Source organism: Juglans regia, chromosome 13, assembly GCF_001411555.2.
Source record: "Juglans regia cultivar Chandler chromosome 13, Walnut 2.0, whole genome shotgun sequence".
NCBI lineage: Eukaryota > Viridiplantae > Streptophyta > Magnoliopsida > Fagales > Juglandaceae > Juglans > Juglans regia.
In genome coordinates, this window is record NC_049913.1 from 482,127 (window position 1) to 504,589 (window position 22,463).

The 22,463-nt window shown below is 35.9% G+C and overlaps 3 protein-coding genes across 3 annotated transcripts; 2 read left to right on the forward strand and 1 right to left on the reverse strand.

The window, feature by feature from the left end:
- Positions 1-188: 188 nt before the first annotated feature.
- LOC108988861 (ras-related protein RABD1-like) lies at positions 189-5,860 on the forward strand (the record flags this gene model as incomplete). Its single annotated transcript, XM_018962243.1, has 8 exons — positions 189-235; positions 353-425; positions 593-640; positions 728-775; positions 2,241-2,312; positions 3,627-3,782; positions 4,931-5,034; positions 5,624-5,860. Coding segments are annotated over 8 exons (639 nt in total), but the record flags the coding sequence as incomplete, so codon positions are not given.
- Positions 5,861-9,037: 3,177 nt separating this feature from the next.
- On the forward strand, positions 9,038-12,226 carry LOC108988927 (elongation factor 1-gamma). The gene is made up of 8 exons (XM_018962329.2): positions 9,038-9,162; positions 9,255-9,299; positions 10,247-10,396; positions 10,482-10,542; positions 10,634-10,686; positions 10,768-10,869; positions 10,998-11,511; positions 11,610-12,226. Exons 2-8 carry the CDS (start codon positions 9,291-9,293, stop codon positions 11,987-11,989), a joined length of 1,269 nt encoding a protein of 422 aa, XP_018817874.1. The 5' UTR covers positions 9,038-9,162; positions 9,255-9,290; the 3' UTR covers positions 11,990-12,226.
- A 3,528-nt stretch (positions 12,227-15,754) lies between these two features.
- LOC108988945 (KH domain-containing protein At1g09660/At1g09670) lies at positions 15,755-22,397 on the reverse strand. Its single transcript, XM_018962367.2, has 8 exons — positions 22,168-22,397; positions 21,752-21,863; positions 20,104-20,189; positions 19,504-19,643; positions 18,775-18,909; positions 18,572-18,688; positions 16,611-16,754; positions 15,755-16,334 (listed from the first exon to the last, which is right to left on the reverse strand). Exons 2-8 carry the CDS (start codon positions 21,850-21,852, stop codon positions 16,176-16,178), a joined length of 882 nt encoding a protein of 293 aa, XP_018817912.1. The 5' UTR covers positions 21,853-21,863; positions 22,168-22,397; the 3' UTR covers positions 15,755-16,175.
- Between the last annotated feature and the right edge of the window lie 66 nt (positions 22,398-22,463).

The following is a 22,463-nucleotide window of genomic DNA, read 5'->3' on the forward strand; positions in this document are numbered from 1 at the left end:
AGCAAACGACTAGTATGTCCAATTTTCCTTCTCTCCAAACGCCTCTTTCCCTAACTCTCTCTTCCATTCCCACCACCTGCATTTACAAAAACGCACCCACCTACCTTTTTTTTACTTCTATCTTTTAAATTTCTTCCTTCATTTTGTTTTCTCTTTTCTCAGCGATTATTTGTTCAAGCTTTTGCTAATCGGGGACTCCTCTGTGGGAAAATCTTGTTTGCTCCTCAGATTCACGGTGTGCTGACTCCTCTTCCATTCCCACCACCTGCATTTACAAATACGCACCCACCTACCTTTTTTTTACTTCTATCTTTTAAATTTCTTCCTTCATTTTGTTTTTCTCTTTTCTCAGCGATTATTTGTTCAAGCTTTTGCTAATCGGGGACTCCTCTGTGGGAAAATCTTGTTTGCTCCTCAGATTCGCTGTGTGCTGACTCTGTTAGACTTGCAATTTATTTCTTTACGTCGTTTCTTTTTCTTTTTATGTTGACTTTGGTTATTTCGATAATAGTGGATTAATCAATTCTTCTTTTAGGTCGATTTTTGGATAATAATGAAGAAAGTTAGTTTGAAATTTATTATTTATTTTCAGGGTGATTCCTATGTTGACAGCTACATAAGTACCGTTGGAGTTGATTTTGTAAGTGCGTGCGCGCGTGTTCTGGGTGTGTATATTTTCTTTCTTTGCGTATGGTTTATTGCTTAAAAATTTGTGGTGATGCATCAGAAAATCAGAACTGTGGAGCTGGATGGAAAGACAATCAAGCTGCAGATTGTGAGTCTTGTTATTTTCTTAAGCTTCAAGTATCTTGATTTGATTTGCCCCTTGAATTACCCGAGGGCTGTGCACCTCCGGGATTAGTCGGGATGTTGTTCCTGGACACCCGATGCCAATAAAAAAAAAAAGTATATTGATTTGATTTGATGGTTAGGCAGTGCTGTGGAATTGTTCTGGTTTATCCTGAATAGTTGTCAAGGTTTGATGCGGGTGTGTTAATTCACTTCGGTTTTGGTTTATATCGCTATTTTAATTGAAATTTTTATGAGTTTCTGAATTTGTAATTGGGTCACATGCTTAGATAATTATTTTCATGCTTGCTTGTCAACGTATCTAGACATGTATTTTATTGAGAAACCCTTCCTCAGAATCATGAATAGTTATTCCAATGCGAAATCTTGATCCCAAGAGGGGATATAAGATGCAGCAAGATTGAATGGTTTATCACAAAGAACAAACAAGCAAGAAGGAGAGAGATAACCCTAATCCAAAGCCTTACAAAAAGAATTGAGGCCAACAAAGATTCCACCCTCCAACCAAATTCATAGGCCATCTTAGGAAGGCCTAGAAACTAGTACAACCTAATATGCTTGTTCCCTAAGATGTGTGCTTAAACCTACAAATAATCTGAGCTGGCTTTTCAAGTTAAGTGACCATACATCTGGCCCGTGCTTGTATGGGGTTTCTAAAGTAACCCTACTGAAACAAATGCTAAAAATCTGAAACACAAACTAGAGATCTCATTGGAGACCTAATCCCATGTTTATATGCTCATGCTCCTTGGTCATTAAATATGAAATATATGGAGCAATAAGAATGTGGTCCTAAAATAGTTGCTTGCTTCTATATTCCAAATGGAAGATTTATAACATTCATATTATGTAGTGTTTTTACCTATAAAAAAAAAGATTTATAACATTCATATTTTTCCTTTGATGTGTGTTGCTTTTTATGGAATAGGAAAACCAATTCAATAGAAATTGGTGTGAGTGCACAATCTGATTTCTATGCCCCCGAATGCCTGTATCCTTAATCGAGCAATTAAAATAATATGAATCAGTTTTCTGCTGAACAGTACCTCCTCTTCTTGTTTTACTTGAAACACACATTTTTATGTTAAGGGTAATTCGCCTTGGGCCTTGGGCTTGGGGGTATGCTCCCCCTAAATCTAAGGTTCAAATCCCCTTGGGTGCAAACAATCTCTAGGAGTTATCAGACTGGGGGATTTTCCCCTTGAATTAATTGAGGTGCACTTGCAGAAAACTCCTTGCTGAGGGCCTGTGCACCCCCGGGATTAGTTGGGACGTTGTTCCCAGACACCCGGTGCCAATCAAGAAAAATGTTAAGGGTAATTCGCTGATAACAAAACAGGAGCCATGCATCATTTTATGGTATCTATGAAGTGTAAGTAATGTCTTTCCACATTCTAATTGATCTTATGTTTCTTTTCCTGTACTTTTAGTGGGATACTGCTGGACAGGAGTGGTTCAGGACAATTACAAGTAGTTATTACCGAGGAGCCCATGGAATAATTGTAACAATTCTTGTATCTTTTCTTTTTGTATGAGAAACTTGGTTCCGATCACTTTTGAACATAACATAGTAAGGGATCACATGGTATTGGTTCACACGTATTTGAGGTCATGTTGGAATTCTTGGTTGTTATTTCTGGAGTATATTCTTATTAAATTTCTTGGCGTTTAGTTTTCTTAAGTTCGGGTTGTAAAGGTTAAGCTTGTATATCATGTAGAATCATAAACGATTAATATTTCCAGACTATATTCTGATTGTTTTTTCTATAAATATTTTGGTCTCTAAAATGGGTTAAATTTTTAACTAAACACTGAAATAAAATTCACGAATTAGTATGTTTAGTATGCAAACTATACCCGACTTAATGGGATAAAGACTCATTTTCATTTGTTATCTTGTTCTCACATCTGTTGTTTCACTACTATGACTAGAATGGTGTTTGAGGCTATTTAACTAGTTAGTGGGCATATTGTGGGTTGCGTTAATGTACAATAATATCATCTCATTATAACACGAGTAGGACAATGCCAATTTATCTTTCTGAGAGGATATACGGCCATGTTGGAAAACATTGAATTTGTTGAGATCAAAGAGGCTGGGTAAGTAACTTAAGTAATACTTTACCGTCATAGTCTTTTTTTATGTGGTAATTTCGAATCCCATATAGAGTGTTGTGGTAGGTTGATAGTCTGCAAAAAACTATTATCATATCTTATACATGGCCCTAGAATCCTAGAGAGGGTTGAGTGATATAAAATAATCCACATTTGTTTGGATGAGAGCTTAGTTGAGTTAAATTGAGTAGACTATGTATTACATCCATTTTTTAGTGCTGAGTATGTGAGTATTTGCCTTTTTGGTTTTTCATGTTACTTGTTAAGTTAGGTACTTCTCATGTATACTTTTTGTGTACTTAGGCTATGCCTTCTTTTCTTACGAATAAAACTTCTCGATTAACTATACAAAATGTTACTTGTTAATATCATGCTTGTTTTTGTAGATTTTGTTGAGGCTTTACAACACTCCTATTTTACATTTACCCTTTTCTCGACAGCAAAGTACTTTGTAAAATCAGTTATGTTCTATAGTTTTATTGGTTAAAGCCATGTATATATATAAAGATGGTTCAACTTGAGGCTATGTTGTGAGCCGTGATTTTGCAACATGTTCAAATTTTAGAACCATTTAGGGCACTTCAGTATCCTAATTTGAAAAGCTGCATTGTGGTTTATGTGGTTAAGATAGTTTTTTTTTTCTAATCATTATTGTTATCTTACCTTCCTGTGAATTCTAACATGTATTGAGACTGCAACAGATTGTCTATGATGTTACTGAGATGGAGAGTTTCAACAATGTCAAGCAGTGGTTGAATGAAATTGACAGATGCGCAAATGAAAGTGTATGCAAGCTTCTAGTAGGGAATAAGTGTGATTTGGTCGAGAACAAGGTTGTGGACACACAAACAGCGAAGGTATGGATTATGATAGTTTTCTCAAGTTGCCATTACTTTAAAATTGTATGAACTACATTTTTTTCTGCTAAGTTTCTGCCCTGATAATTTATAAGTTAATTGCAGTCTTTGCCGAAAGAGAAATGCTATTCGTAAACCTTTTAACCATCATCCTTTGATCATCTCATTTGTTATTTTTTAGTTATATGTCAATTACTTGATGTCACATCAGAGGGCGATGAAAGGATGATGGTTAAAAGGCTTACAAATATCATTTTTAATTCTGAAAAATGTATGAAACATGTTCCATACTTTGTAGTTGATGTTTTTAATTTCCCTTGACAAGACACATGCACCCACATCCACGATGTGTGTATTTATATATCTATGCTATGTACATGTTTGTCATGAATCTTGAGTGCATTCCGAGTGGGTAGCAATCTAATTTTTCAGAATATCTGAAGACAACGGAAATTCAATTCCTCTAGTAGTTACTTTTGTGGTGTGGGCTCTTAATTTGGTGCATTATCTTCAAAGTTCTTATCACTTATCCACATTGCCATCTTATAAATTGCTCAGATTTATCCCTTTTCTGTTCTCAAATCAATGACTATCCTTTTCTTTGAGGGCCGAGTTCTTGACAACCCACCCTCCTAATAAGAGACTTACCTGGTCTAAAATCCTCAAGTTGTGAATGTGTGTGCGCGCAATCTAAATGAAGCATAATCCTAACTTGCATAAAATGATATGCGCAAGATCATTAATTTTGGACAACTCACACTGGTTTAGACTAAAATGTAAATTGAGAAATCACAATGGTTTTTGTATCTTCACTTAAACCCAAAGGAGTTTGAAGTATTTTACCAAACATTAATAGATTGCAAGACGTTGGATTGACAAGGATCCGTGTTTGGGTTGATGACATGGAAACCTTTTTTTTTTATAGGTAAATGACATATGGAAACTCTCACACCATATGATATTGACTCTTTCCTATGATACTATTCTAGTAATATACTATGCAGAATAACTTTCATGCATGCATGAGTGTTATATAGGTCTTACCGAAAACTAAAAAGTTGTTATATAGGTCTTAAAATATGATGAAATTGATTTTTTGTTTATTCAGGTTTGACGTCATTCTATCGCTGTGCTTAAATGAAATGCAGGCATTTGCAGATGAGCTTGGAATCCTGTTCCTTGAGACAAGTGCTAAAGACTCAATCAATGTGGAGCAAGCTTTCTTAACCATGGCTGGCGAGATCAAGAAAAAGTAAAACAACAATCGACCTTTTTCCTGCTTCCCTTTTTACAAATTATATGATCTTTCGACCAGCAAATGCAGAATCTGAAACATAAAACCTCCCTAATGTTCCTAATAGTATGATGAGTCATTCATATCTATGTTTTGTTTTACTCCCATTTTAAATGATTACTCTAAACATGCTGATAAATATCTGGATTGCAATTTTCTCCTAGGGGTTGGCTCAAGTGGTAAGAGGCTTGGTCTTGGGGGAGGGAGGGGATACCAAGGCCCTTAAGCATTGGGTGCAAACAATTTCTATGAGCCAGAGCCACGTCCCACAGGCGAAAAGGCCGATGATTTATCCGATTATTATGATGTGGTTGCATTACACCAAGTCTGGTGTTTAGCCGGATAAAAGACATGTTGCGATTGTAAATTCCTATCATTGAAGCCATAAAATAAATAGCCACCATAAATATCATATGAGGGTGTAGTAGTAGATTGCCATATTTGATTGCTGATTTTCCATTTTTGTCCCTTTTTTTTATGCCTCAATTTGATACCTGTATAGAAAATTTACCAAATTTTCATTGTCTTTGGTCTTGATTTTGTGCAGAATGGGTAACCAACCAACTGCGAACAAGTCAACAGGAACTGTTCAAATGAAGGGGCAGCCAATCCAGCAGAACAGCAGCTGTTGTGGTTAAGCATGGCTACTATAGTTTTCAATTTGCCGTTACAAAATTGCTAGACACTGATCTCATCTCAGAAACTGTTGACTGTACTCCCAAATGGATATATCAGAAACTGTTAAATATGTCTATTTTAATTCAATCCTTAGCTTTTGGGAAAACTATCATCTAATGGTGTGATGGGTGTCCATGAACCCAACCCCATTAAGCATACAAACAGCTCCACACATTGATTCTGAAACTAGGAGGGTAGAGATCATCACCAATCCTATAATAGCATAGATGAAAATTACGTCACGCCTAGGAATCCTTTTCTACAAATAAACGCAGGCTTAACAAAGCCCGTATACTTGTTAAACATTTATGTTTATCCAAAGATACCCTGTATTGTGTTTTATATGCTTATCCAAATTGAATCAGTAAAGGAAAGTATTGATAATTATAAGGGGACAACTCAAACACAATACACGTGCACTTCTTCCGACATATACATACCCACTTACATATAAAGAAATACGATTCAAAAGTCTTTTAGTCATCCACGCTTGATGTGGAAATCATGTGATTTCAAGTCAGATGATGCTGAAAAGATAATTTTAAAAGGCTTATGATTATCATTTTTCCTCCATATATATATTCGCTCACACACATATATAAGGTTTGGGTCGGGTTACTCTTATGGTAACTTTTAGTTAATACAACAATACCAAATATTTTTTACTAAATTATTATATTCTTAAACCAGTGTGTAGAATACATTATCCACATCACTTAAATAGTAATATTTAATTTATAATATTCAAATTTTAAAATTTCTCTTCAAATCAAATTATGTCATGCAAGCATTTACTAGGCGTTTTATTCACACCAGCTAGGGTTGTACAAGAAACCGAAGGACCGACCGGGACCAACTTAGACTGGCCGGCCGATCTTGAAACCGGTCGAAACCGGCAGGGAACCGGTCGGCGGACGGTGGAATTTTATTAAAACCGACGTCGGCCGGTTCAGTCTTGATTCGAACCAGTAGAAAACTGCTTAACCGGTTGATGTCTTAAACCAATTTTTTTTTTTATATATATAAAATGCATTCTAAAACGACGTCGTTTCCAAGTGAAACAGGTCATTTTGCTTATGCAGTTTAAAACCAAAAAAGGAAACTACCTAGGGTTTAAACATCCTCACTCTCAGTCTCCTTATTTCGTCGTTTCCAACCCTCACACTCAGTCCTCTCACTGCTCTCAATCTCCAGCAGCGCAGCGACTCATCCCTTCCAGCATCCGCAGCTGTGCAGCCCTCCACGTCCCTCCGTTTCAAGCCCTCGCCTCCACTCCAGTCTCCACTCTCCAGCAGCATCGGCATCGACAGCTTCCTCAGCCGTCCCCCTCATTTCGTCCTCTCCACTCTCCAGATAATTTTTTTTTTGTCTAGTGTTATTTCTATTTTCATAATGTTGTTTACTATTTTCTTGGATTGTTAGATGATTCTATTGTTTACGATTTCTTGGATTGTTAGATGATTTTGTTGTTTACGATATCTATTTTCTGGATTTTTGAATTTTGTGGTTGTCTGGTTGGATTGAATGGCACATTTGAGCAATTTTTTTTTTTTTTTAAAGAGATGCAACTAATTTCCAACAAACCGCCAAACCGACCGTGAACTGGCCGACAACCGTAATTGCCAGTTTTACCCCTTACATGGCCGGTTTTCTTCCCCAAAATATCAGTTTCGGTCGGTTTCGGTTTGTGCACAAAACCGAACCAAGGGGTCAGTTTTTCACCCCTAACACCGGCTAATAAATTTTTTTTGATTAGTTACCGACTAATAAATATAATTTTTCTTTTTTACTGGCCAACTATTTCGTCCTACATACTGTTGGACTAAGTTTTTTAGGGGTATGTCATGCTCATCAAATATCAGGATGAGCAGAGCATATAGATCATATATGCTCTGCGTGATGATCATATATGATCTATTAGGTTATAGCACGTCAAATAATCATTTTGCTAGGGCAAGAAACCCAACTTTAAGAGTTCATAAATTTGCATTTTTTTTTTGAAGTTAAATTGGTGTGTAATACCATGTATCTATTTATACACAATTTAATATCGGGAAGGAAATTAAGGGTCGCTAACATCTTAGTTGAGTTTCATTTTTTTCGAAAAAACATAATCAACTTTCGGAATTGCTCCAAATCAAGAACCAAACTTCAGGACTCAGATCTACCATAGTTAGTGAGAAGTTGAACATTCAAGCAAACTCGAATCCAAATTATGTGTGTGTGCAAAAGTGTGTGAGTGTGTATATGGGAGAAAGAGCGAGAGATAGAGAACCTGAAGGGTACGGGTGGCGAATTCGACGCCAATGGTAGACCTTGACTCGTTGCGGGTGAATCAAGAGAGGAGGTTGGATTTCCCTACACCTAAATCGCCGATTAGTACCACCTTGAACAAATAATCGTATTCCTCGTCCACTCTCCTCGCCATCTCTCGCTTGTCTCTTTTTTCTCGGTAAGAAAATAAAAAATAAAATAAAATAAAACTTGACAAATAATTACAAACTCTTCCGAAAGAATCGGTCTCTAGAGAAGAAGCAGCTGGAAACAAAGAGTCGAAGAAGAGCCTTGAGAATAATCAGAGATGGTTTCGTTGTCAATTATGTACCCAAACTACCACTGAAGATTGTGGTTTATGTCACAAACGCCCCTGAATTATTGTTTGCGCCTTCTCTTCGCTGTGTTTTTATTATTATTATTTTATAATTTCTTTTTGTGGAATTCAAATGAATGTTTAGTGAGATGAAATAATTTTAAATAAAATAAATAAAATATTATTTAAATATTTTTTTAATATTATTATTATTTTAAAATTTTAAAAAATTGAATTGCTTATTATATTTGTATGAAAATTTAGAAAAATTATAATGATGAGATATGATGAGATAAGTTGAAAGTGTTTCTGTATCAAAATAGGGAAAGTGACATGTATAAACTCTTATTATAATAATTTTAATATTTTAAGCAATTTATTGGCATTATTATGAAATAACTTAAAAAATAATACCATTTTATAAAAATATTTTTAATTTAAAACATAATTATATGAACGGATATAAAAAAGTGTTTATTTTTATCTATTTTCCTTGGATTTTGCCTCAATATTGTTATCTATTTCAGCATGCCTGTCTCTTATGTGTTTTTGGTAACGTGGTAAAAAACCATGGCTCGGCTCATAGGCCCAAAAATTCCGTATTAAGCGAAAGAGACAATACGGGCCTTTTTTCTTCTCCAGTTGGAAGTTGGAACACAAACCGAAACGGAGCTCCAGACCCGACACTATCCGTACCCATTTTAGGCTGTTTCTTTCTATCTTTGTTTGATCCCCACTACAAAAACCCTACTTTGCTTCATATTTTTTTTTATCTCACTCTCGCAGCTGCTCCAGGGATACCCCCACTCGCATCACAGGTTTATCTCTCCCCCCGGAAAATGTTTTCCTTTTGAGTCAAACGCGTCCTTTGATACTGTTAATCTCAATTTTTATTCTTTCTATTGGTCAGATCTGAGATCGGTGGGAAACGTTTTGCCGTGAAGCCATGGCTCTGGTGAGTTCAATTTTGCTTCTTTCTAGATTTTGCTTCTTTAATAACAGGCAAATTATATGCCTGTTATTGGGTTTCTGTGGTTTTTAGTGGTAAGGAGATTGTTGTCTAATGAAATTCTTACCCTTTTGATTCTGAACTCATGGGCTCCCTTAGTGAATATGCATAATTCTGATTTCGTTTTCATTAGCCTTGTCACTAGTAGTCAGAGCTTTGGGTCGCGATTCTGATTCCTTCTAGTTCTTTCATATTTATTTTTATGTTCTCGTTATAGTTATCGTTGTGGAGATTGATTATTACAGTTTTGTTATACTATTGATTATTTCTCTTTTTTTTTTTTTTTTTTTTTTTCTGGGGCAATTTGGAACTAAAATCTTAATTTGACCCTAATTGTTTGATTAGATGTTTACTTCGTAGAATATAAGAGCGCTGTTGACGTTTGCCACTGTTGCTAGCATCTCCATTGAGAGTGCTGTTGATGTACCGTTTCAATTAGGCGTTCGTACCACTCTATCACAACCAGACCCTTTGGTGTTATGATACGATTAAAATGAAACTGAGCTCTCTGTGTGAAGTGCCGGCTGCAGCAACTGTTACTAGCATTTACATTGAGTACAATTGGAATTCTTTGTTTAGAGTTCCATATAATTGCATTGCTGCTTCTGGTGATTATTGTGAACATCCGCATGTGTGCATATGCACTTGCAGAACCCCCTTTGAATACACTTTCCCTTCAAAACTGATCAATCTTTTTGTTTTCTAATTGAGTATATGGAGTTATCTTCATATACTTCCTGTGTATTATTTTTTAATATTGTATACTTCCTGTGTACATGGCCTATGCCTATTTCATTCATATCAATAATATAATTTCTTACTTATCAAAAAAAATATATATATATATGGAGTTATCTTCCTCTGCTAATAGGGCTGTTTGATGTACATTCCAGATCTTGCATGCTGGGAAGACAAACAAAAATGCTTACAAGACACTCATTGCTGCGGAGTACACTGGTGTGGAGGTGGAACTGGTCCCAGATTTCGAGATGGGTGTCTCTAATAAAACTCCTGAATTCCTCAAGATGAACCCTATTGGGAAGGTATACTTCTATGCCGCAGTATTTATAGTGATCTTTACGTTAAGTTTTGTAGATGTTTAAATCATTAAATCTGATATTCTACTAGGTTCCTGTGTTGGAAACACCTGATGGTCCCGTATTTGAGAGCAATGCTATAGCACGTTATGGTAATACTGAATACTTTTCTCTCACCCAAGTTTGGGGATCCTCTCCAGGTTGTTATATTGGAACTTATGGGATTTGTAATTGTTGATGCAGTTACTCGCCTGAAGGCTGACAATCCTCTATATGGTTCTTCCCATATTGATTACGTGAGACAATTGTTGTTACTGCCGATTTCCCTCTCTTTTTGTGTGTTTTATGCTTATTGTTATATGTGCTTGAATTTTCAGGGCCATATAGAGCAGTGGATTGATTTTGCATCATTGGAAATTGACGCTAATCTCGTGTATTGGTTTAGACCTAGAATGGGACATGTTGTACACCTTCCTCCGGTGTGTCATTTTTTTATTCATCACTTTTTGTTATATCTATCTATAATGTGCTTAAAAGAAATATATTTTCATCATTGTCTCGTAACAATGCTCTGCCTTTATTTATTTTTATTTTTATTTTTATGAAGGCTGAGGAAGCTGCAATTTCTGCATTGAAGAGAGCTCTTGGTGCTCTAAACACTCATCTTGCTTCCAACACGTACCTCGTTGGGCATTCTGTTACCCTGGCTGATATTGTTATGACATGCAACTTATACTTTGGTTTCACCCGGCTCATGACTAAGAGCTTTACGTCTGAGTTCCCTCATGTGGAGAGATACTTCTGGACCTTGGTTCATCAACCAAATTTCCAGAAGATTCTGGGTGAGGTGAAGCAGACTGAGTCTGTTCCACCTGTTCCATCGGCAAAGAAACCTTCTCATCCAAAGGAATCAGCTAAAGCAAAGCCCAAGGATGAACCCAAGAAAGAAGCCAAAAAGGAGGAGCCGGCAACGCCCAAACCAGAAGCTGGTGAGGAGGAGGCCCCAAAGCCCAAGCCTAAGAACCCACTAGATCTGCTGCCCCCAAGTAAGATGATCCTGGATGAGTGGAAGAGGCTTTACTCAAACACAAAAACCAATTTCCGTGAGGTTGCTATTAAAGGTATACCACCATCAGTCAGGGAGTTTCGTTATATGAAATTGCATGTCATTTGCAGTGTGGACAAGTTTCTCTAAATCCTGGGTTCATTTTTGCTGCAGGGTTCTGGGACATGTACGATCCTGAGGGATACTCTCTCTGGTTCTGTGATTACAAGTACGATGATGAAAACACTGTTTCCTTTGTAACACTGAATAAGGTCGGTGGATTTCTTCAGAGGATGGATCTAGCTCGCAAATATGCTTTTGGGAAGATGCTAGTGATAGGTTCAGAGCCACCATTCAAGGTGAAGGGGCTGTGGCTTTTCCGTGGGCAAGAAATTCCGCAATTTGTGCTTAATGAGTGCTATGACATGGAGCTCTACGATTGGAGGAAGGTGGATCTCACAGATGAAGCCCAAAAGGAGCGTGTCAATCAGATGATTGAAGATTACGAGCCTTTCGAGGGAGAGCCTCTTCTGGATGCCAAATGCTTCAAGTGAATGATGATCCCAATCGCTGGATAGAAAGTTGTGCCTTTTATTGTGTCGGGGTCTTTTTTCTTTTATTTTATTCCTGGTAGAGCTTCTCTTCATTTTGTTTGAAACAGACTGGAGTCTGCTAGCCATTTTGGTTTTGAGTGACCTATTATTTATAATCTTGTTTTTGTCGTTTCCATGGGGTTTGGTTTAGATGGCAATATAATAGAATCGTCTGGCATCATTAGATATAATACTTGATGATGGTCTATGAGAAATTGAAGTAAAAGGAGTTTTTTTAAAAAAGATGGCCCTCTTTGTCAAGCAACGGACATTTTGTCTTTATGGGTAATGGGTTATATTGATTTATTATTATTATTATTATTATTATTATTGGAATGGTTTAGCATGTGTATGAAAATTGGGTCTCATTTTTGCAGGCATCATTTTCATATTGAGAAATTGTAATGCTTCAATTGAGGCAAGGCACGCAAAATCTTGTTCAGATTAGAACGTTATTCGCTGGTCCTCTTATTGGTTTCTTAAAAGAACTTAATATATTGCTAGCGTTGGAATATAAACTGGCTTAAAGGGCAGATTTCGGGGGTTAGATGAGAATTTTGTATTTTGTTTTAAAATTTAAAATATTATTTTTTAATATTATTATTGTTTTGAGATTTGAAAAATGTATATTGAGATTTGAAAAAGTTAAATTGTTTATTATATTTTGTATGAGAATTTGAAAAATATGTAATGATGAGATGAGAATAGAATTTTGTATTTTATCTTGTGCTCCAAATCTGCCCTAAATAAATCAGGAACAGTAGTGAAATAGTCCCTTAAGAGGAAAGCAAACACCAGGCATTGTTATGTAAACACTTGAGAGAAGAAAGACACTTGAAGGTGCGGTTTGGATAGTGATATGAGATATGATAATTTTAGATAAAAATTAAAAGTTGAGTAAAATATTATTATTATTATTTTGAGATTTAAAAAATTTGAATTATTTATTATATTTTATTTGAGAATTTGAAAAAATTGTAATAATGAAATGAAATATTTTCACTATCCAAACAGGATCTAATGTTGTTTTGAGTAGTGAAGTATTTTAAAATATTCTGTGAATAGTAATAAAAATAATAAAAAAATATTAAATAATAATAAATAATAATGAGATATTACGAAGAGTAACCAAACTAGACCCTCTTCATTTTCCCACGTGCGATAGAAAATTCCCAAAACGAAAAACAAGTGTGGTTGGAAGAAAAATATTTTATTTATTTATTTAAAATTTAAAGGAGAAAATATAGAAAATTACAAATGGGCCAAAACCGACAAACAAACTGAAGACACGCACAGAGGTCCAATACCGCGACAACCTTTCTCCCCATTTTTATTCTCACGAAACGATACCGCAGCGTAGTTATAGAGTGGAATTTAAAAAGCAAGTCGCTGCGTTTTGTGTTTCCTTTATTTTGTTCGCTTCCTTCCTTCTCTCTCTAAAGTTCGTTTCAACTTTCAGGTTCGTTCTTCAGATCTCTTCCTAAGAAAATATGTATCTGATGCACGTAGGTTTCCGACTTCTTCGTTAACTTCCAAACTCTCATGCTTTTACTCGCCGGGTTAAAATTTAGCCCTTCCAAATACATTTGTTTTGAAACTTTTTTCCTTTTTATCGCATTCATCAAATAGTTTTTTTTTTAATAAAATTAAGAACCCATATCTGATGAAACGAAAACGAAACGGAGATCGGCGCTTTTCTTTTGTTTCAAATAAAGGAGATGCTAGAAATTTGAATTGTTTTCTTTGTTTTATTGTCTCCTCAGATTTCAAAATTGTGTTGAAAACATGATGGCCACGAAAGCAAGACATTTGGGATCATTGGCATTGAATATAAATTGGCTTCAACGGATTATTATTAATATTTTGATGAGTTGTAAAGAATTAGTATATGATCTCTAGGATTTGAACTTATGGGTAGCCCATGCTTCTTTTTTTTTTCCCTCGGCCGGTAGCCTATGCTTGTTGAAAGGCTCTATTTCAGGCGTCATCTTTGTGGGAATGTGTGCAGTGAATATTTGTGCAGTCTTCCAGCAGCATCTTTGTTACTTATCCAAAAAAAAAACTGACAAATCTTTATTGCCAACCATTGATTAGATTTCTTATTCATTGGGTTTTCTTCAGGCTTTTCTAATGAGTCACCGAATACTGAAAGATGGTACGAAGGCTGAGACTCATGCCACTTCCAGTATCAGCACTGGATCTACTGTGCTAATCGTATTCCTTGTCCTTGTGGTCCTCGTGGTGATCTTTGTGTTCCTTTTCAAGTTCTGGCAAAAGAAGAAAAGAGAGGAGCAGTATGCCCGTCTTTTGAAGTTGTTTGAAGAGGATGATGAGCTTGAACTTGAACTTGGTCTTCGGGATTGACCCAAAACCTTACAATTTTATGTTCATTATAGTTGAGGTGTGTCTCACGTCAATATGCGATTTTGATTTTGCATGGACAAGACTTTCTTGATACAGCTTATTATTTGGTTAAAAGGGAATGAAAGATTTTGTGTGTGCATATGAGAATGTATTCATTTTGCTGGCCTCTTTCGTAGCTGGCTGTTTCTTTCTTGAGCTTGTTTTAGTGCTACTGAGTTTTGTTGATCTTGGTTTTAGCGTACTACAAGGACTGATCATGTAATTTCCGAGTTTTCAAATTTATGTAATTGAGTTTGTTTTTTATTCTCTCGTCTTTCAATTATTAACATAGTCATTTGAATTGGGACTTTTTGCAGGGTTAAATGTCTTTATTTATCAGGAAAACTTGTTCCTTTAAAAGCCATGATTTGGATGTGATATGCATACTCCTATGAGGTGAGAGAATCTTTTCTGGCGTAAACACAATACTTCTTGTGACGATGTATGTAAGTGAATTCTTTTGGTTGGACAATACATCTGTCTTTATGTTAGATAAGAGGTTAATACCATTTTGTAAGAAATGTGAGGAGGTCTTAATCAAAAGGGTGTTAAAATGACCTCAAATTTCAGATTACAGATTTGATTGAGCCACAGTTTTAAGTTCGGGTTCCTTCAAATTGTTCATGCAGTTCTTTTCCACTATTTTTTTTTTATTTTTTATTTTATTTCAAGACGTTTGAGTAAAGAGTAAGCACATTATGTGGTATATCCATACTTAAATGGAATTCAACCCGGTTAGCACTTATGTCAGGTTGACTGCTTACTTGTGTGTTGCAAAGCGTTGACTGCCTTGAACGCTAGCTGCATTTCATTCTTACCAAATATCCCGGGGTTTTACTTCGGCTTCTCAAGCTCTAGATAGTTTCATTCAAGACCCTTGAACTCTTCCCCTGAGATCATTTTAATTTTTCTGGGAGCTTGAGATGTCTTCAGCCTATTTTGATAAAAATTTAAACGATATCTATTTAATGCATAAGAGATTAGGGATTGAATGGTTTGTGTCAAACACGTTTGACCAAAGCTCATTCTTCAAAAAGGAACATTTTGAATATAACTTACAAATAAAGGAATTAAAGTAATCAAAGCAGAATATTATGAGGAGCAAATGATATGGAGCTTGAAGTTTGAAGGGGCCAAGTTATGGCAGTTGACAGTATAATTGTTTCCCTCCACCAATAATAGGCTAGAGATAAATATATTGCCAGCACTTAAAAAGTGCTGAAATAAGACAACTAGCAAAACCTGTTGGTTCCGAACGAACAGATCAGCATTTGCTCAACATAGTGGTGGGAACAGGTTTGGAATTCACGAAGAGATTCCATATATCAGAATACGCTTGTAATTTTTTTTTGTTTAAATGTCAATATAAAAGAATCTATAAGTACATTTGAGTTATATGACCCAAAATCTATCAGGATTTTGTTTTGGGGGAGTAAATTGAATAGGGGGGGCAGTTACAAGTTAAATAATAAAAATAAAAGTCTTCAACGTTGGAAATTAATGATACATGAAAGAATAGAAATCATAGTAGGCACGAAGAGAAGTTTGAAAAAACAATGTAGTAGCAGTTAATCCATCTGTGGTGCCGAACAATCAGAGCCCAAAATTACCTCAGGAGTTCGAGAGCCGACCAGCGTCTCAAGGTTCAGCCATCAGGCTAATAACCAGTAGCATGCTAGTAGTTATTCACCAATTTAAACAGGGTCACATCATCATCATCATCATCATCATCATCATCGAATGGTTATCTTCCTGTCTTGGCTCTTTTCATTCCTGTACTGTTGAAGGGAGACATGCTTGGACTCATGCTTGGGCTCATGCTGGGACTTTCTTCCCTTAGTGTGCCATTCAGCATGGCCAGTTCCCTTAGTTGATGCTTCTTATAGTGATCCAATGATTCATCCTGGAGAGAGAGAGAGAGAGATAGAGAGAGAGAGAAATTTAAGTCAAGTGCAAAAAAAGAAAAATACTTTAAACACAAAAGTAAATCCACAAACTGATGTGGCTTGATATGATACATCAGATTGTAAAGTTACTTTTATTGTAAAGTAGATCTAACGGATCCTATAAAACTACGTCAGTTTGTAGATTTGTTTTTGTATAATTTCTTTGTATATGTAGAACTCCTCGTAAAAAAATGGTCAAGTAATGATGCAAACAAGCATGTTTCTGAACATACCACAGGCTTCAAAAGGCTTTCTAGTATTGTCACTGCATAATCCAAGCGGGCATTTATAATATCCTCTGGAAATTCCGCCTCAACCAACACATGCAGTGGCTCGTTAAGGTGCTCGTATCCAGGTTTATCCTTCAGTTTCTCTTCCTAACGAAAAACAGAGGCACATCACGAGAGTGAGAAAAAGTACAAATCCATGAGAACCCATGAGCATCACGGAAAATGCAAAGCATTACCAGGAACCATAACAATCGAGAACATAACCAATTTCTTTTCACAAAAAGGTTCTCAAAACAATATTAACTTCCTCATTTGTGATGTGATGACTTATTAATTGCAATCAACTCCATTAGTCATTCAAAAGCGATATAGCAAGTAATAATAAAAAATGCATTTTATTAAGAGTCCAACTCACTCAAACAGAGCTAGTAGAGCTTAATAAAGCAGTCAATACACATAGAAAATCTTTAAAAAAAGAAGGAAGAAGATCAGAATATCACAAATATTTGATCAATCAGTGTCATACAAAAGAGAGAAGCATTATGATTCTCCTAACCTATAAGATGGCTTCAATTTCACGTCCATCTCCCGCCAAACCCACCCTTACTTTCTCTTTTATATGATTAACCACTTCGTTTGAAGACTGGCACTCAACTAACAACAGCAAGGCAAGTCTAAAACCATTATTCTTTTATTAATTTATGAGTAGATGGTGGTAGTCACCTGGAGGCAATATCTTTCCAGTAAAAGTGTATTTTTCCCATTGAATAAGCAAGGAAAAAAATTGTATAAAAACAAATAAAAATAGTGTCCAGCTAGAGCTCTCTTAGATTCAAAATTAAAGCATAAGCTCCAAAGATTAAGATGTTCATAAGATTCTTTTTCACGTATATTTACTCAAATAAGGTTTATCTTTTCCTTTTGGTCCATTGAAGGTCTATCAGAACAGTGCACTACACAACTGGAGGTGGCCATTTCCCGTCTGTCATTCTGCCATTCCCTAATAAGATTCTATCATCCAGGTCTGATGCAACTTAGAGGTGCAAAGTGGTCAAGGAGTGTTAACTGATCGATGATACAGGGTCTGACCGATATTTACTAGTTTTTTCTAAAGATTTTGGTTAGCAGTCTTGTTCATATAAATTTCATGCCCAGACATCATGAACATGGGTTGCTCTTCTATGATTTATTTTATGCTTTCTTGAATTCAAATTTTTAAGTTGAAAGTAATGTTGGGGAGTTTCGATCAAAAGTAATGTTGGGAAGTTAAACCACAAGCATTAAGCCCCATTTGGATAGTCAAAGTGTTTCATCTCATCTCATCTCATTATTACAACTTTCTTAAATTCTCACACAAATTATCATAAACAATTCAACTTTTTTAAATCCCAAAACAATAATAATATTAAAAAATAATATTCTAACAATATTTTATTCAACTGTCATCTCTATCCAAACGGTACCTAAGTGTTTAACCACTTGAATAATACAAGTCTTAACACCCTCCCCCCAAAAATAAAGACAAAAAAGAAACAAATGAATCCAAAAGATTGACTGCAAACTAAAATGAAAATACATATATCACTGACTATCAAGTGATAATAGCTCCCGCATTTAGGTATAATTTTGAGAGCATTGGGTATTTTGACACAGATATTCAAACTGAAAATTGACCCATAAGGTACGCAAGAAAGAATGGAATGGATCACAAAGGATGACCCACTCCCAACCATTTGAACAGAGAACAATACTCAATATATAGCTACATGGAATCTATAAGGAAGCAACAGGCAAGTTCAGACAGACAAAAAATGTTTAGACAAAAGTTTCATATTACAATTAACACTCGACCAAATTCCACTGTTACTCAACGAGTAAGGTGCTTTACCAAACTAGTAGTGAGAGGAAAGAAAAGGTGGGGAAAGGAGGAGAACAGGAAAAAAAAAAAAAACACTTCATGATACCTTTACAGAATCCTTAACAGAGCCCCTTCCTCTTATGTACACCCTACATTCTGTCATGGCTTCAACTCTTTTCAGTGAGTTTCCACGCGGTCCCAGAATTCGGCCAACAAAATTATACTGCCAAGCTTTATTTTAGGAACTGCTACATACTGGAAAGTGACAATAAAAATTAAAATCAACTCCAAGGGGACATGGTAACTTACACTTGGATATTTTTCCACAGGAACATCAAGTCTAATAACTCTCTTCACGATAGGAGTGGCTGGAACTCCTTGCAACCCAGGCCAACCCATTGGAGGAGTTTGAAATGGGGCCATTCTTTGACTATGTCCATTTTCCTGCAGGAAGAAAATTGACATCGAAAAAAGTTCACATGATTTGACCACAAATCACAATCTTAAATCCCAAACTCTCTTTCTACCATGTTTCATGAAAGCTCAGCCAGTTGCTTCCCCATAACAGAGTATATTATTCAGTCGAGGTGCTAACAAATGAAAGTAACTATTTTTTTTATAAGTGGATGAAAACTAAATAAATGAATCAAAACAAGTAGACAAGTTGTAAGCACAAAAATTTGATAGTCTATGAATTTAACAGAGGGCATGATTTTGAATAAATGACAAAACTAATTTACTAGTGAATTCGTGTAATTAAGCTAAGGCTTTACTCGCTAGAATTTAGTGGAGGCTTTAAGCTTTTGAGCATACACATTCTTGAACTCAAAACAAAGAAGGCTAGATATTTAAAGAAAAAATGAATGCTAGTGGCATTAGCATGCAACTAAATGTGATGTTAAACATCAACTGAATAATATCATAAAAAGAGGCTGCCTCAAAACCCAAGTTATGCTTATGCCATGAATGAAGCATCAACTAAACGTAAAATGTCCGAACAATATAAACATCCATCATATCAATAAGCTAGAGAATTACCTCCACTTGCATTGCTGGCCATCCTTCTAAATCCATTGTTCTACCATTAGGGGGCTGACCTATCGACCTGAGTGGGCTCTCATGCTCAAGTCTTTCATGATCTACAAAACTTTGATTGAAGCCGGAAACCCGTCTGATTTCTGTGGTAGGATGAAAGAACAAATGAAGTTGAGTACATAAAAAATTCCCAAAACCTTTGATGGATGGTTTACATATTGAAAATAACATTTAAAGACAAATCAGCTCCCAAACAAAATTGTTTTACGTAGTTTCAAGTAAATGAGAAGAGCATATGCACTTAAGTTTTTGGTGGGCACAGTACATTTCTGTATTCCCAACCTTATCTTCATCTTTGAAAGGTAAAGGACAAAGCTGCAGTAAGCCAAAAATATTTTAAACGATAGTACTTTTACAACTGAGCCCATGCTGAGGACAATTTGAAATAATAAGGATGAATGTATACTACCATGCTTACACATCTCCAATAATTTATGATATCAAACTGCTTTTCAAAGGACACGACAGAAGATGTGATGATGCAGACAACAACTGAAGAATGGAGCATACATTGCAGCAATGATAGATAGCAGATTCACCGACCTTGATTTAGAAGTCTGCTACACAGGGGAAGAACTTGTAAAAATGGTCCCAACTTTTGCTTCTCCGCCAGTAATTCAGCCAAGTATCTGCCATTGTCATATGAATGAACACATCCATTACGTCCTATCATACTCCCACAATGTAACAGCATGTTTTTTTTTTTATTATTGGCACCGGGTGTCCAGGAACAGCGTCCCAACTAATCTCAGGGGTGCACAGGCCCTTGGCAAGGAGTTTCCCGCAAGTGCACTTCAGGTAATTCAAGGGAAAAATCCCCAAAATCCGATGACCCCTAGAGATTGTTTGCACCCAAGCAGATTTGAACCTTAGACCTAAGGGGAGCATACCCCCAAGCCCAAGGCCTTTACCACTTGAGCCAACCCCTAGGGGTTAATGTAACAGCATGATTAATTGAAGCAAAGTAAATAAAGATTGATAATCACAAGATCTTTTTTTTTTTTTATAAGTAAATCACATCACAAGATCTTTGGCCGCATAAACATGAGTCTTCATTTTGTCCAAGACTAGAGAAAAGAAAACATGGCCCAAACATTTTTCACTTAATTTGCTAAATTGAACAAGTCAAAACATTGACTAAATGAAAGAAAAAAATAAATAACATAGCTGAACTCATTGCGCACCCTCCTAATACGGGTTGCACCTGCAATAGATGATTCTTAGCATTCCAACCAGTGGATTGCTCAAGCAAATATCTTCATGATGGCCAATCATGGGTCCAACCATTTTACCATTCCTCAAATTTTTCTTTATCTCCAGCGCTATTTCTGTTTTTTTAGGGTGATTTTGTTGGGGACCCCACACCCTTCTTTTGTATTTCTCATTCCATTAGTAATATTATCATCTTTCCCATTAAAGAAAAAAGAAAAGAAAGATATGGCAAAACAGCAGTAATATAAAGTGCAAGTCACCAGTAATGGTCATGAAATTAGAGCAGGCAGCTTTAATCAAAATCTTAAAATCACCTAAAAATTCAGCTTCCTTTTCTTTTATGTTAGTTCATCTCCTTTTTTTTTTTATTGTTTGCCAGATCAGCAATTAAATGCTCAGTGGGTTAGCATGAAAGACAGGTTTCATATCCAGTGGCACGCCAATGAGGCTCTTCCACCAATGTTATGTTGCATTTGTCTTCAGAATGCATCATTTTCAAATGAAGATAATAAGTTGAGTATTCAGTTTCATTCACAACTTGTCTATTAGTTTGTTGAACTTTCATTGAAGTACAAAAACGCAATTGATTTAATTAAGTTGAGAAAATAAAGTTATTCGAGAACAAAGGGCCAATCTCGAAGAGAAGATTGGAAACTAAATTTGCAGGCAAGCCTCCAGACAGGTTCACCTCCTGCATATTATTTCCTTTAATTGTAGAATTGTTAGAAGATTTTTAAAGATTATAACTAAGCATGAAAACAGTACACCAAAAATACAACATGATAATCACACACAGAAATTGGATCAAAACACACATAATTGAATAGATTACGCAATTATAAAGCTAATAAATAAATAAAAACCATTAAACATCATCTTATTAATGTATCGATGAAATTTCACTAAAACAAATACGATGAAGATAACAAATATAAGAGGAATAGCACGGAAAACGTAGGGTTCTGAGTGTTGTACGAACCTGCCTCGATCTGAAGGGAGGGAAGAAGACCTGATAGGAGAAGAAGGGACTCCAGGAGGAGGATACTGGAAGTAACTCCCAGGCGGGATTCTATCTCCCATCACACAAAGACCTACCGCATAGTTCAAGACCAAGCAAGAAAACCCAGTTAATCAAAAACACAAAACCCAGTAAGCCAAAAACCAACACAACAATTATGTAAATAAAAACGAGTGGCACAAGAAAAAATGAAAAAAAACAAAAAAAACAAACAAAGATGCAAATTCAATCGATAAGAGTAAAACCCAGTAAGAAAAAATCACCCAAAAACCAACTTATACACGAAACTCCAATTACATGCACAAAATCCAGTAGACAATCGATATTTACAATTAGCAGCAGTGAGAAACAAGAAAGTATACGCGAGACCCACTTACTGGATGGAAGAGCAGAGAGAAAGAGAGAGAGATTCAAGTCTATTCTGCCCCAGTGCCCCTTATTGAGTAGTGGGAAGTGAATGAATGGGGGCAGGCAAAGTGGGGAAAGACAAAAGCCCTATTAAAAATAGGATTCAGTTTGGATCCTCTGCTCTGATGTTCATGTATTTACTCCATCAATATCACCCCCTCGTTGAACCTTTTTTCTCCCCCACGAATAAGTAATTTCCTTTTTCTTTGAGAAAACCAAAACAAAGGACATCGAAACTGAATTTTCGGTGGTCTTTATCGGATGA

Coding starts and splice junctions, on each gene's coding strand:
- LOC108988927 (XM_018962329.2), top strand. Junction 10,543..10,633: donor CAATGCTATAGCACGTTATG/GTAATACTGAAT, acceptor TTGTTGATGCAG/TTACTCGCCTGAAGGCTGAC. Junction 11,512..11,609: donor CCGTGAGGTTGCTATTAAAG/GTATACCACCAT, acceptor TTTTTGCTGCAG/GGTTCTGGGACATGTACGAT.
- LOC108988945 (XM_018962367.2), bottom strand. CDS start 21,852: ATGGGAGATAGAATCCCGCCTGGGAGTTACTTCCAGTATCCTCCTCCT. Junction 18,910..19,503: donor GGCCAGCAATGCAAGTGGAG/GTAATTCTCTAG, acceptor TTCTTCCTGCAG/GAAAATGGACATAGTCAAAG. Junction 16,755..18,571: donor CTGTTAAGGATTCTGTAAAG/GTATCATGAAGT, acceptor GTTTTTCGTTAG/GAAGAGAAACTGAAGGATAA.